This window comes from Molothrus aeneus, chromosome 4 (genome assembly GCF_037042795.1).
Source record: "Molothrus aeneus isolate 106 chromosome 4, BPBGC_Maene_1.0, whole genome shotgun sequence".
NCBI lineage: Eukaryota > Metazoa > Chordata > Aves > Passeriformes > Icteridae > Molothrus > Molothrus aeneus.
The window spans coordinates 43,862,609-43,876,287 of NC_089649.1; the positions used below are offsets into that span (position 1 = coordinate 43,862,609).

Below are 13,679 nucleotides of genomic sequence, written 5' to 3' on the forward strand. Positions count from 1 at the left end.
CAACCAAAAAAAAACCCAACTCAACCAAACAAAACAAATCCCAACCCAAATGGTGCATCCCTTGCTTGAAGGCAATCAATTTACAGCTAGCTAGCACAGCTAGAGTTGCCTGGAAATTGGGGCAACCCAATTTCACCAGCTGAGCCCCATTTGCCCAGGTTTTACTCCTGAAAAATCTTAGGGCAGAAGTGTAGCCAGGCTAAGTTTCTTCTGACTGGCCAAAGCACACCAAGGCCTTGAGTGAAAAGAAGGAAATTTAATGTTCCCCAACACATTTTGCTGATAATTCTAATGTGTTTTGTGAGCAATGCCCATCAACTCATTTTTTTTCCCCTCCCACAGAGGACGGAGCAGCAAGAAACTGAAATTCAAAGCCTGCAGATAACACTTCTACACTCATATGGGGGATGAGATCCCTAAACTGAAAAAAAGTTTTTCAAGCAAATTTCTTAATTGACAAACATGTTTTCTATGTGAGGGAGTTACCAATGACTTAATAAAATTTACTGGAATTACACAAACATAAAAAGCTCTTCCTCCAAAAGCTCTGCAGCCCTACACTTTACACTTCCATGTTGTGCTGTAGTATTAAAATAGCATCTGGAAAAAACAATCTAAACATGCTACAGCCTCAGGGAAGGAACTGTAGTGACTGCTAACTAGGTAGTTTTATAATATTCTGAGAAGGCTACATATCTGAATGATTCTATTTCTTTAAAAACATTAAAAAGAAAATGCAGAAAAAAATCACCCTGCATTTAAGTATGTTGTATCTACACAAATACACTGCTTTTACAAGAGCTTTTACAATCCTGCTTTTACAAGAGCTTTCCATAGTATGAATAAATTTTTTAAAATAATAAAGTAAGGATTGTTTTAGCTGACATATCAGAAAGCCAGTGAGAAGAGTAAAAAAATTCTAATTTTTCTCTCCTCTATTTGTAATGGCTATGGTAATACTCAGGAACAGCAAGATAATAAAAGGTGCTGAGGAACAAAAAAAGTACGAATCTATTCTTTTAAGTTTGACTGTTTCTCAGTTCTACTAGTGAACTACTGTTCTATTCTGATATATGAATTACACCTATAAACAGCTAATAAAATCTTACCTTTTTCTCCGATATTTGTCATTGTCACTGGAAAAAAAAAAGAAAAAAGGAGATAATAAAAATCTGTGTTTAAATAGCAAATGACGTAACTCAATATTTCAACTTTTTTTTCAGCCAAAGATGGAAGAGTAATCATCAAACAATACACGTTTAAAGTCCCACACTATGAAGCTTTTATGCTGTGTACATTTATCATGAGAATAAGTACACAGTATCAATTGCTTATAAGGTTTTTTTGGCTCCTCTTCCCAGGCTCATTTCCTGATAACTAGGACCTCCACCTATCTGAAGCTGCCAAAGTTTAATCCAAGAAAAGCCATCTCTGAAGAGCAGTTATTTCTTCTAACTGTGGTTGCACAGCTTTCACTCTTTATATTCTGTTCTTGCAGTGGAGGCATCAGATTCTAGAACTGGTTTTTGACAGCAATATTTGGTGATACCTTAGATCTTCAAAGCATAAAAACTGAAAGTAGACAAAAGTTGCATTTCCTTTAAGAAATTGCCCACAGATTACAAGACAGTAAGAGAGTGAGAAAGGGCAAGTGTGTCAGGCATAGAAGGGAGCACACAGATATCACATATCAGTAATTGCATTTTCCTCTCTTGGTCACATTATTCAAAATAACTATCCCACAATAGGTATCTCAGAGAGATCAGAAACTCCCAAGATCAAAACCTCTTTTCACCTAAACCACTCCACCACACATTTATCCATCCCAGTTAAGCAGTCTACAAGCTGTGATACACTGGTGCCTACAACAGGAGAGTAGATACACAGAGCTCTCATCCACTCCTGTTTCCGAATAAAAATGATTGCACCAGGCTGATCTTCAAGCAGCAGGCACAAGGCAACTCCTACAGAAAAGCCAAAGAACCGTGCCATCTGACTGATGGATTAAACACAGGCTTGGTGATTGAGTTAAAGCCAGCATTTAAATACATCCTGCACATTGCAAGGGTGGAACATGGCCCCAGTGCTGCTCAACACCTTAACTAATGCTCTGGGAGAGTGAACACTCACAAGTCTGCAGATGACACCACCTTGGGGACAGCAGCTGGTACGTGCAGGACTTCCATTGAGAGGGACCACGACGGGCTGGGGGAAGGAACCAACGGGGCCCTTATGAAATTCATGAGGGCAAAGACAAAGTCCTGCACCTCTGAAGAAGCAACTCCGTGCAATGACACAGCCTGGGGGCTGCTGGGCTGGAGCAGCTCCCTGGAAGAAGCCATGGGGCTGCTGGTGGGCAGCAGAAAGGGCCACCAGGCACATGGGTACCTCAGCAGGGCACTACTGGCTGCTCAGCCAAGGGAAGGGTTTATCCCCCTCTGTGCAGCATTCATCAGACCAACCCACAACTCTGCTGGGATTTGGGCCCCCCAGCGCTACAGAGACAAGTTCAGGAGGAAGTGATGAAGCTGGCAGGGACTCATCCTCTAGAGAGAGGCTTGTCAGCCCTGGAGAAGACATGGTTTTGGGAGGGCCTCCCAGGAGGCACTGAGGAGCTGGGCTCTTCATACTGGCACAGAGTGGGATGACAAGAGCCAGGGAGTGCAAGTTGAAATTAAAGGATCAGATCTGATAGAAGGAAAAACACTTCCACCACAAGAACCATTCACCAGAAGAGGAAGCTGTCCAGATATGGTGCACAGCCTCCACCAGTGAAGTTTTTCACGACTCGAGCCAATAAAAACCAGAAGAACCTGGTGTGACCTCACACCTAGCCCTGATTTGATCAGGAGGTTGGACTAGATGAGCTGAGGTCCTCTCAAACATGAATTATTCCACAATTCTGCAATTATAAAATAGGTCTATTAAAATGGAGATTTGACTATGGCTCTAGCAAAACAAGCATCTACCTTACCTGAGGGAAAGCAGTAAGCAATCGTCTTTATAAAGCTCCTCAAAAAAATCATAAAGATACCACAGAAGTTGCCTAAGCCACTATAAAACAGTATATTCTGCCTTCAGTTTTCTGAACTCTTTAGAATTTGATAAGCTGAATATTCACCTAGACAACTGCTAGAGAAATCTGAAGGAACACACATTGACTCTGAGACGCAGACATGCTCCCCTACAATAATGCAAAAGAACTGTAAAATTGTAAGAAAACAGCCACGCACCAGATGATTGTTTACAAAACAAAAGATATCTTCAGAGCTGATATGCAATTTAAAAGTGATGGAGTTCTCAGATTAAGATAAATCAGCCACTATTCAAATTCTGATTTTCTTTCTCCACTTGGAACGGTCAGCAAAGCATGCAGAAATTTTGCCAGTCTTCTTGCAGTAACTACTCTCTGCTAATTAAAAAGTCACAGCCAAGCACACATTGCAGAATCACCAGTTTCAAAACAAAATCTATTAAACCAACCTTCACAATAATTTGTGGTATTTTTCTCTCCTTACAAGGGAATGCCACAGAACACTGCTGTGAAAGCAACTGTAATCTTTTTTCCGCCCCTTATCTTTGGATAAAATATATTTATTATTGTGTCTGAGACATCTAAATTTTCCACAATGCCTATAAGTAAAGAACAGACAAATACAAATTTAGTCATTTCTACCACGCAGCAAAGCTTCAAAATTCCTGTCCACCTCCAGAAGGAAATGCACTCCTCAGAGTCTACACCTGTACAGGAGACTGTTTTCTCAGATTTTCCAGTATCTAGCCTGGAACCCAAATGCTCCTGACAGTCAGGACCACGAAGGCTAAAACACAACTGCTGAGATGTCCAGTTGACCCCAGGAGAGTGAGAACAGGTTTTTAGGTTTTGTTTTTTTTTTAAAAATATATGTATCTTGTCATTTTAATTTCTTTTACCACCGAGTAAAAATCAGAAGTTATTTCATACACTCCTGAGCTGCAACCACTGTACGAGACCAAAGCAGAGAGGAACCAGGCTGAAAAGAGATGCCAGGACCTTCAATCTCACCATCATTTTTCTCCACACATATTGCAACTGGTGCTTACAAGGAGACTGGCTGCACCGCCCAACAAGCATTCCCACAGACAGTGACAGAAAGGAACTATGCAAGACATCCAACAACCTGCATGAAGTGAAGTACCAGTCCTTCTGCTCATGCCTTTTTAAATCACCTCTGGCAAAGGCTCCCAGGAGGAGGTACAGAGTGTAGGAAAGTAATGGACAAGCATCTTCAATACAACAGCACTAGAGAGGAAATGAAGGTGTGGTTTGTTTTTTTTTTTGGTTGGTTGAGGTTTTTTTGGTTTGGTTGCTGGCTTTTTTTTGGAGGGGTGGGGGGGAGTGGGAGAACCTTTTGTTTTGCACCAGTGTGGCAGAACTAACCAACAGGAAAAAAATGGCTCTTACAAATCAAACTCTCTCCTAAATTTCTCCTAAAGCTTTAAACTTTCTCAGTTGAATGACCATGATACAAAGACAGTGAGAGTAACTACAAGATGTTTACCCTAAGATCACACTAAAATTGTACTATTTAAGAACACGGAAAATAATTTTCTAATATGAAAAAAATCCTTTAATTTTGGATTTGATCAAAGAATCATTTGCTATTTTCCCTGTCTTCTGAATAGCACACGATATGTTTATTTAAACCAAATTTTATATTTTTTAGTAGAATCATTTGTATCAGTATTTCTGGCACTTTTCTCATTTCTGTTTGAAGGGTTTACACTCACTGTGGTGAAAAGTAGGTCAGACTGTGCATTCTGTCATTAATAAATATCAGCTGAAATGCTGCAAATGCACTTGCTGATAGTTAAACAGCACAGAAATAATATGGGTTAAAAGCATTTATGTCTATGATGACTAAAATAAACACAAAGGACACGGCAATCCCAACTGCTAAGCAATTTCTGAGAGAAAACAGGGTAAATCCCTTTGAGACCAAAATGGAATGATACTCTTGTATACTCAGAGATGGAAATAATTATAAAAACATGACCTGTCTTCAGGAAATCATTAAAAAGTTACAGCTTTGTTTGCCTGAGATACTGCAGGGGCCAATTTCATTAAGACTCACCCTTGCACTGCTAGAGCATCAGGATGCCATTTACAGTTCAGTGCTAGCAGACTGTCACATCATTAGAGCCTCTCCGGTTCATTACGCAGCTCCCAGATGGTGCTCATCAGAACTAGGGACAGGCTGGGACAGACACAGGACTCCAGCCAAGGGAGATGCCAATTTCCTGAGCGAGCCACAAACATTGCTCCCTGCTTGCCCCAAGCCACAAGCAGCCAGAAACAGGAGCAGCACATTCAACAGTCAATGCCACCAAGCAGCCTGCGCTCGCAGAGAACAATTGCAAAGATGACAGAATGTTGTGTTTCAAAAGGATCTGAAAAAGGCCAGGATGGCTTCCATCACCAACTTAATTTGCTAGGAAGAGAAATCACATCACTAGGCACCTTGCACACTGGGTCAGACCAAGTGGACTTCCCACTTCTTCGATTTCCACTTATTTTCTCTAGAAAGCTTAATTCTCACTCAACCATGTAAAAACTAGGTGGATGTCCATCTCCACATAGCTAGAGACATGGTAAGACACATTGCTAGCACAAACCCCAAAAGATTTTGAAAGATAAATTTCATATCAAAATGTGCATTGGTTTTGTAATGTTAAATTTTGCTTGACTTCTAAACCCAAAGTTTCTGAACTGTAAATGTAATGACTAGATTTAAAAATAAGGAAAAAAATTTTAAAAGGGAAATGAGATAAAGCAATTAATATTTTAAAGCTGCAATGAAAGTGGATCTACAGAATTTTGCTATTGTATTTTATGTACGTTTTAAAAATATTTAAATCTTTGGAATGGGAAAACAAGATAAATCTGATGAGACTCTGCAGCCACATCTATAAATAGCTGGGTCTCTCAAACTTTTATGAAGTTTAACATCTTGGATCTGATTCACAAAACTAAGTACATGTTTTATCTTTATAGCATATTTGAAGCTGTAAAACACTGATCTATAGATGCAGTTTTACTCAGCTCTGTGCACACATAAAAGTGTTTTATAGTTTTGACAAGTGTCATTGCCTGCAATAGTCCTTTAGTAAAAATATCAGTGCTTGCAATAAAAACCTACCTCTCTGCTAGAGAGAGCAGTGATTTGCATTGATTCAGAGAGACAAGGTGCCTCCAGTGCTTTGTTTCAGAACAAAAGTAATGGAAATATTTTCAGGATATTTAAGGTTGGCATAGGTAGCCATCAATAACCCATACATTTGCATTTGATGGTATTTGCAAATGTTTCAGAAGATTCATTTTAACCCTGTGCCCATCAAACTGCACCACTGTGCACCTGTCCAGCAGCAGCTGCTATGTGGCACCTTTGCAGGTAAGGTCACAAAACCATTGCTTTTGTATAGGGTATGACTAAGAACTGACTTAATCCTTCTTCTTTACAAACTTCCCATTTACCTTCCAATTCACAAAGACAGACTGAATGAAAAGTGTCCGGCTCTACCAAAGTTGTAGACTCTTGTGCTGCCAGTATTGCCAGACACTTTTCAGCAAAGAAAAACTGCACCCTAACAAGAACAACTCTTAAAGTTATGTATCAAGCAGTGTTAAACCTTTACCTGAAAACATAATCTTGTCCAGTAACTACATCTTCATCATAAACCTTATGTTTTCAACTTCAAGCCATGGTTTACATTTCAAGGCACAAAACCCACTGGGCACTACATGGAGAGATAATCAGCCCTGCTTAACATAGACATCAATTCTGTTCCAGAGCTGTGGAATGGCAGCTGCCTCCAAAGGTCTGAGAAAGCATTCAAATGAAATTTGGGAAATGCACAGAAGCACTGCTGACTATAATTCAGAAGCCAATTTAACTTCAGCCACCAGTTTTGAAACTTTTCTCAAAGTAACCACAGATGTCAGAAGAGGGGGGGAAAAAAGAAGGTAGTATTTCCAAAATATGGAATAAAAATGCAAACTTTCTTGCACCAAAGTACTTTTGAACCTTAGCAGCTAATGTGCAGACAGGGTATTTAACCAGTGTCTGACTACAGCCAACTGCAATGTTACAATGCACTTGTATTTCTATAGCCAAACCCTAAGCTCTAAATGGTTACAAGACATAAGCTGCAAGTACCATAAATCCTTTAATCTATCTGGAGAACATACTGAGCAAAGAGCTCAAATCCAGCTGACCAAATCCTGGGTCTAACTCTTTTTTTTTTTTTTTTAGCTTTCCCCCCCCCCCCCACCCTATCAGCTTCTATCTCCTTATTTTCTGCCACTTCTGATGCCCTGATGACACTCTGCCAAGCCCACAGGGCACGTATTAATCCTGCCTCTAAACTGTGATGAATTAAGCAGCTTTACATCCTGTTATAATTCCATCCCACTGATGGTTCACAGGGTCAAAAACCTCAATTCAGCACTAATCAATCTGATCCTCCAGCAAAAAACTTTCATGATCATTAACATCTTTAGCAGCTGGATGTCATTCCATGCTTTCTGTTCCATTTCGAAGGTAGCTGGGGACAGAAACCAGTCACATATTCTACACCAAAAACAAAGATGTGACTTATGAGCATTCCTGACAGTACTGTGAATGTCTTGTTGTAGCCCCTCTTCAGCTATACTGAAGTAATTTATTCTTTTCCAAATCAGGCAAATCACTCACCAGGTGGCAATATTTCCTCCCTTTCCCTTCACTGGAATAGTCACAAAACGCTTATTGCTCATTTGCTCCACAGTAAATCTATTTTCCTTCTTCAAAATTACATATTCAAGCTCCATTTTCTGACAGGATTTCCTGAGCAAGAGCATTATCCTGTGAATTAAAATTAGTGCCATGTAAAAATGGATCAAAACTGAACAAAAACATCCATTTTCTATTGGATACAGGATATCTACAGGATAACCCTTTCATCAGTTAAGCTGTTATTTTTCCTAAAAATATCTGTCACAACACTGTCAATTTTTTTACATTTTTCTTGTTATATGCACCTCCAAATCCTGAGCAGGTAGGCAAACAAAATGAAACAAAAGGATGCCAGTATCCACCTTTGTCAAGAACATTTCTGACAAACAGCTGTCAGAAACTGCAATAACTACTGGCTCTGCCCTACCTAAAGCATGGAATCAATAACTCCTCCAAGTCTCTTACTAACCTGAATTAGAGATGTATCTAAGAAGGGAAATATAAGATTTTTTTTTCTTTGCATGTGAAGTATGCAAAGATTTTAATAAACACTGAATGTTTATTTTCAGGTTTTCATAAACAGTAAATCCAATGTATATTTTCTGAGTATAGACACATGAATACAGGTGCTGGGGCAAAGTATTTCATTTGCACTTCATGTTACTGTTGTTCCATGTATCCTAGGTTGAAATTTCAGTAGCTTGAGCTATCAAAGTTCACTGCACTCACTGTGTGCTGCCTGTATCACCCCATCCTTTTTAGAGAAAGCTGTATCCCTTAGGTTCTCCTAAACACACTCAATTTTATAAGGGAAGGAACACTTAAAGACACAGTAATTTTAAACACAAAGTTATCCAGGGTGAAAAAAGAAGTACTACTACTAGACAGGGCTTGTGAGATGACAATACTGGTAAAATCAAGAGAATTGCACTGGACTGGAGGTAAGCAATTTTTAGTTGAGTGCTTTAAGACCAACTCATATACACATTTAATTCCAGTATTCATCCTACATCCAGCAGAAAACTGTTTGCTAGTGCTCAACATCTTTCTCCTTGTTAAAGGTTAAACTGGCACAAGAACTAATAAAAGAGACAGAACTCTAGACATGGCAATACTAGTGGATTCATTTTTCTGTTTCTAAAATGCTACTCAATACTGTAACTACTCAGCTTTAGGTATATAAGGAATCAGCTTAGTAGATTTCTTAAAAAAAAAGACAACTCCTATAATGCTTGGATGAATTAAAAAAAAAAAGACAATCCAACAGGATGAAATAAAAAAACACCCAACAAATAAACTCTAACAAATAACCCCACAAATCCATTCAAAATACTACATTTGAAACACTTTCTCATTATTAAAAGCTCAAAGAGACCACTTACATTACAACAGCATCCTTGCTAGGTCCTATTGCACAACAGTTAACACTGTTCCCTGTATGTTGTCAGCCCCAGTGACAGAAAGCTGCAGAAAAAGCCCCAGCTATATACGTCCTCTTTAGCATTCAGTGCTGCAGGAATAAAAGCAGCACTGAATAGACAGGCTGGCTTCAAAGCACTGAAATGCTTACAGTCTATTCCTGCCGTTGGCTCTCGTTCCCGGAGTTGTTAGTTATTCCTTCTGTTGTTTACACTAAATATTCATTAGTAAGACAAAATATGAGCTTATTTTATTTTAATATGCCAAAAATGAGGGAAAACATCCAGATATAGATAAAAGATGGACTTAGTGGAGATTGTGGATGACTACTACGCTGAATTAAAAACCTGGTGAGCCAGCTCCCACTGGAACGTGTGGGGGTGGGTGGGAGACAAACAAACAAACAAACAAACAAACAAACAACCCTTGTCCATTGAGAGGAATTCAGTAAAATGTGCTTTAGCTGAGCCCCAGGATTTCACTTCCTCCCCCTCCCACTGCAGGCCTTTTGCTTTGAGGGGTTCTCCAGGAATCAGTGAATCACAGTTTATAGTCTGAAGCAAGTTTCAAGCATGTCATCTCTTTAAGAGGTACCTACTTTCAGGTAAGCTAAAACCCACTCTTTCTCTACTGTACAGTTATGCAAAATAAAAAATACAGTAGTATACTGAAGCAGTAGTGCCCAGAACAAGCCTACTGCACCTACCACAAGGCTGCATACATTAGAACATTAACTACAGAGAGGCTCTTCCCTGGAACATCCTTGCCCTCCTCGTGTCAGCTTACAGCTCTCCTTTCCAGGCTTGCTCAGTCAATTCCCAGAATCCTGGAAACAATTTGCTTCCTTCTGCTGGAGGTAGACACTTCATTGTTCTCTCCCGAGGGCACAGTAACTTTATTGAAGAGTGTTGTTTAAAATGAACAGATTTGAATAGCGTTTGCAAAGAAAAAAAATGCAAAAAGCCTAACCTCCAATATAGGAACTACAGCAAGTCTTGATACAAAAACCAGAGGTGCTAGGCCTGGCAATCACCTTTTACTTAATCCCTCAACTGCTCAGCCAAGCATCCATAGGACAAAAATCCTACCAGTATTCTATATGCAATTAGAAAAAGATAAAATCAAAAATTAGGTACTAGACTGATGAGATTTTCAACATGAACAGCTGAAAACTAAGTACACCTAATTTATATTCCCGTGTGCCATTATGCCGACACTGTTACTGAAACATCAGTATGCCACACATTAGCCTCTAAAAATCAGATTCAATGATTTTCTACAAGATACACCGTAACAGAACCAAAATCAGAAAAAAACCTTCCAAACCAAGGGAGGCTGGTGAGCCGGTCATTTAATAAACCCTTCTGGCTCGGCTGCTCTAATTGACACAAATGCTCACATCACACCCAGCCCACAGTATGTGCTCAGGGACCCGCCTGTCGCTCAGGGTCAGGTGCCAAGGTGCGCGGCCGGGATGACTCCCCAATGTACTGGCACGCTGCCGACGACAAGGAAGGCATCAAGAACTTGTGACAGCTGGGCATTTTCTAGGCGACTGAAGGGTGGCACAGGGAGACTCGCGGATTTCATGCTACCTATTCCTGCTTCCACGTCCGCCCCCAAACGGCTCTGTACCTGTGTGTGTGTGTACATGCGTGCGCGCCGAAGGGACGGCGAACTCTGCTCAGACGCCGGCACGGCCGGTCCCGCTTCCCGTGTCGGGGCTGGGACCGGCCACACTCAGCGCGCTGCACGGAGGGAAACTCCCGCCTGTGGAGAGCCCCGAGCGCCCGGCTCCCTCCTGGCGTGGGAGTGGGAACTGCGCGCGATGGGTCGCGGCGCACATCGGGCAGCGCGGATGTCCCTCGCCCGCCCAGGGGGCCGGGGCGCGGGGGAACCGGTCCAGCCCAGCCCAGCCCCGGACACGGTCCGGGCGTGGCGGCGGCGGCGGCGGCAGCAGTAACACCAGTAGCAGCAGCAGCCGGGGGTGGTCCCGGCGCCGACAAACAACAGAGGCGGCCGCCCGTGCCCGTGCCCGTGTCCGTGTCGGTGCCGCCCGGCTGCGCTCCCCCAGCAGGGGTGGCGGCGCCCACCCGCGTCCCGCCCGCCCCCCGCCGCCGCGGCGGCACTCACGCAGGCAGAGCTGGGTGACATAGGCGTAGTAGGACCAGCAGAGGATGCTGGAGATGAAGAGCACCGGCACCCAGTAGAGCAGCCGCTGGCAGCGCCGCCGCACGCCGCCCCAAGCGCCCGGCGCCCCGGCTGCCGGCGGCGGCGGCGCCGCCATCTTCCCGCACCGCATCCCGCCGCTCGCTCCGGGGGCCCGGGCCCCGGCCGCGCTCCCCGCCGGAGCCCGCCCCGGCCCCACCCTCCCGGCGCGGCCGCTCCTCCCACCGCCCGCCCGCCGCTCCCCCCGGGCTGGGCAGGGCCGGGCAGCGGGGGCAGAGCCGCCCGAGAGCCCGCGGCGTCCCCGCGGGGTCCGGGTGTCTGTGCCGGGCCGGGGACGGGGACACGGACACGGACACGGGCACGGGCACGGACACGGGTGGCAGGTTCGGGGCGGTGGCGCAGCGGCCCCGCCCGGCGCAGGGCGCGGCTCCGGCCGCCACGTGCTGGGGCGCTGGGGCGGGCGGCGCCCTGGGCTCGACGCTGCTGCCCTCATCATCCGCCTCTGATAGCGGGATGGCGACGCTTAGCAGCGCCCGGCGAGGGCTTTAAAACACCCGGTTAAAAAAGCGCTGCCTCGTTCGCAAATAACGCTTCGGAGTGCAGCGAACAAGTGTTGCGGGCCGCCGCGCCTTGGCGGGCAGGAGGCGGTGGGCGGCCGCTGTGGGCAGGCATGGCTGGCTTGTGGCTTTTGGCAGCTGTTCGTGCAGGGGAAGGTGGCGGAAGGTTGTGCTGACTCACCCTTCCCCGAAAGGCTTTCCATTGCACTCATCGTAATGAAACGCTTGTTTAACTATAACAGCAAACCCAGCCTGCGTTAGGCTGTGTGCACCCTAATCGTTGCTGAATTATCATTGCAAAATCAGTAATGTCGAGCACGGCCTGTAGTGTTTCTGCAATCTGCTAGAATCTCTCAGACCATCAGCGATGCAGTAGGTGGGAAGTAGCTGGTTGATTAAAATGGGTTTGTACTTTGAAAAAAAAAAAACCCACCTTGTCTAATATCTCATGCAGGAGACTACTCATGAAGATAAATAATCACTATCTCGAAGGCATACAACTACCATTGATTGAGAAAAAGGCTGGGAAAGAGGAAAAAAAATTGGAGAAAATAAGACAGAACCAATAGTAGGTGTTGCTGGCAGGTTCCAGAGTAGAAAATGGAGTAGCTATAGTATGTTTGTTGAAGAGACACAAAAAAGAAGTTGACCATATGGCTCCAGTGTTTTTATGTGATGCAAAATCATGCACCCCTCTTACAGTAAAATCAAACTGAGCGATTTCAGTTAGCCACAATGAACTGAGTGAATGACCAACACAGGATAATGTATTGAGAGGGATAATATATATATATCCCATGGCAGTAAATCATCCTTTCCATTCAGGAAAAAGACTTGTATATCATTCTGAAGGGCTCAGCAAAACCATTTCCTCAATGTATGGTTCTTACAGTAGAAGAATGAACGAAATATGCTACCAAAAGATTGGACCAGAATAATTTAAGAAAAGATTCTGCATAATGGCAAATTATGTATTATACATTTAAAGGTGAAGATACAGTGAATGGTGCTGAAAAGCTAGATTTTATATTCCTTTATGCTATAGTTCTCAAAACAAGAGTAAAGAGACTGAAACCAACATGATGTAGACAATAAAAGCTTTTTAATTCACCTTAATTAATCGTCCAAGTCATTGCTGAAGCCAGCATTTTAATAGAACATTTAAGGGATTTTACTTTACTATGTTTTAAAGAAAACATCTGTGATTATTCAACATAGATTTTAAAAGCAGAAGGAGTAAGATTACCACTGCCTGAAGGCAAGCCCCATGCTCGGCTGCAAAAGTTAAAAGAAATTAAGGCAATTAAATTCATTTGATGGCTTTTTGCACTTATTTGGAAATATGTGACAGTGACCTCTCTCAGGTACCAAGGATAATGCATCTGTTGTCTTCTGTGTTTCCAGGGAGACGTGTCTGTACCTTGAGAAGTTTGCAGCTAGATGCTGTGTATGTAAGAATGAAGTAGGTTTTGCATCGTCTTAGGGGCTATGAAAAGATTTCTCCTGTAAACCACATTAAAATGCTGTATGTGACACAGGGCTTATTAACAACACATGCCAGGGAAACACAGTAAACACCAGAGAAAACTTTATAACATAGTCATTTATTCTTTGGAGTCATAGTTATTATAGAATATTATGCATATAGAGAGGTGGCAGTTTGCCAGGAGTGTGGGAATAAAAAGATGATGTATTACAAAGGCCTTAAATTATATCATACAAATTCTGTTCAGAATTATCACCTCATGGAAATGGGCTTGCATAGTTCAGCATTCTACCT

At 42.9% G+C, this 13,679-nt stretch overlaps 1 protein-coding gene across 2 annotated transcripts in view; it reads right to left on the minus strand.

Moving 5' to 3' along the window:
* ZDHHC2 (zinc finger DHHC-type palmitoyltransferase 2) overlaps window positions 1-11,466 on the minus strand; it is a 35,411-nt gene extending 23,945 nt beyond the window's left edge. Inside the window, exons 1-2 of one of the 2 annotated variants that reach the window (XM_066548390.1) lie at window positions 11,307-11,466; window positions 1,110-1,136 (exon numbers count right to left, since the gene is read on the minus strand). In XM_066548390.1, the coding sequence (XP_066404487.1) occupies window positions 1,110-1,136; window positions 11,307-11,460 (181 nt within the window). In that variant the 5' untranslated portion in view covers window positions 11,461-11,466. Of the gene's footprint in view, window positions 1-1,109; window positions 1,137-10,808; window positions 10,905-11,306 lie in introns of those variants that run through there. The other variant, XM_066548391.1, reaches the window with a different exon arrangement.
* Window positions 11,467-13,679: the final 2,213 nt, after the last annotated feature.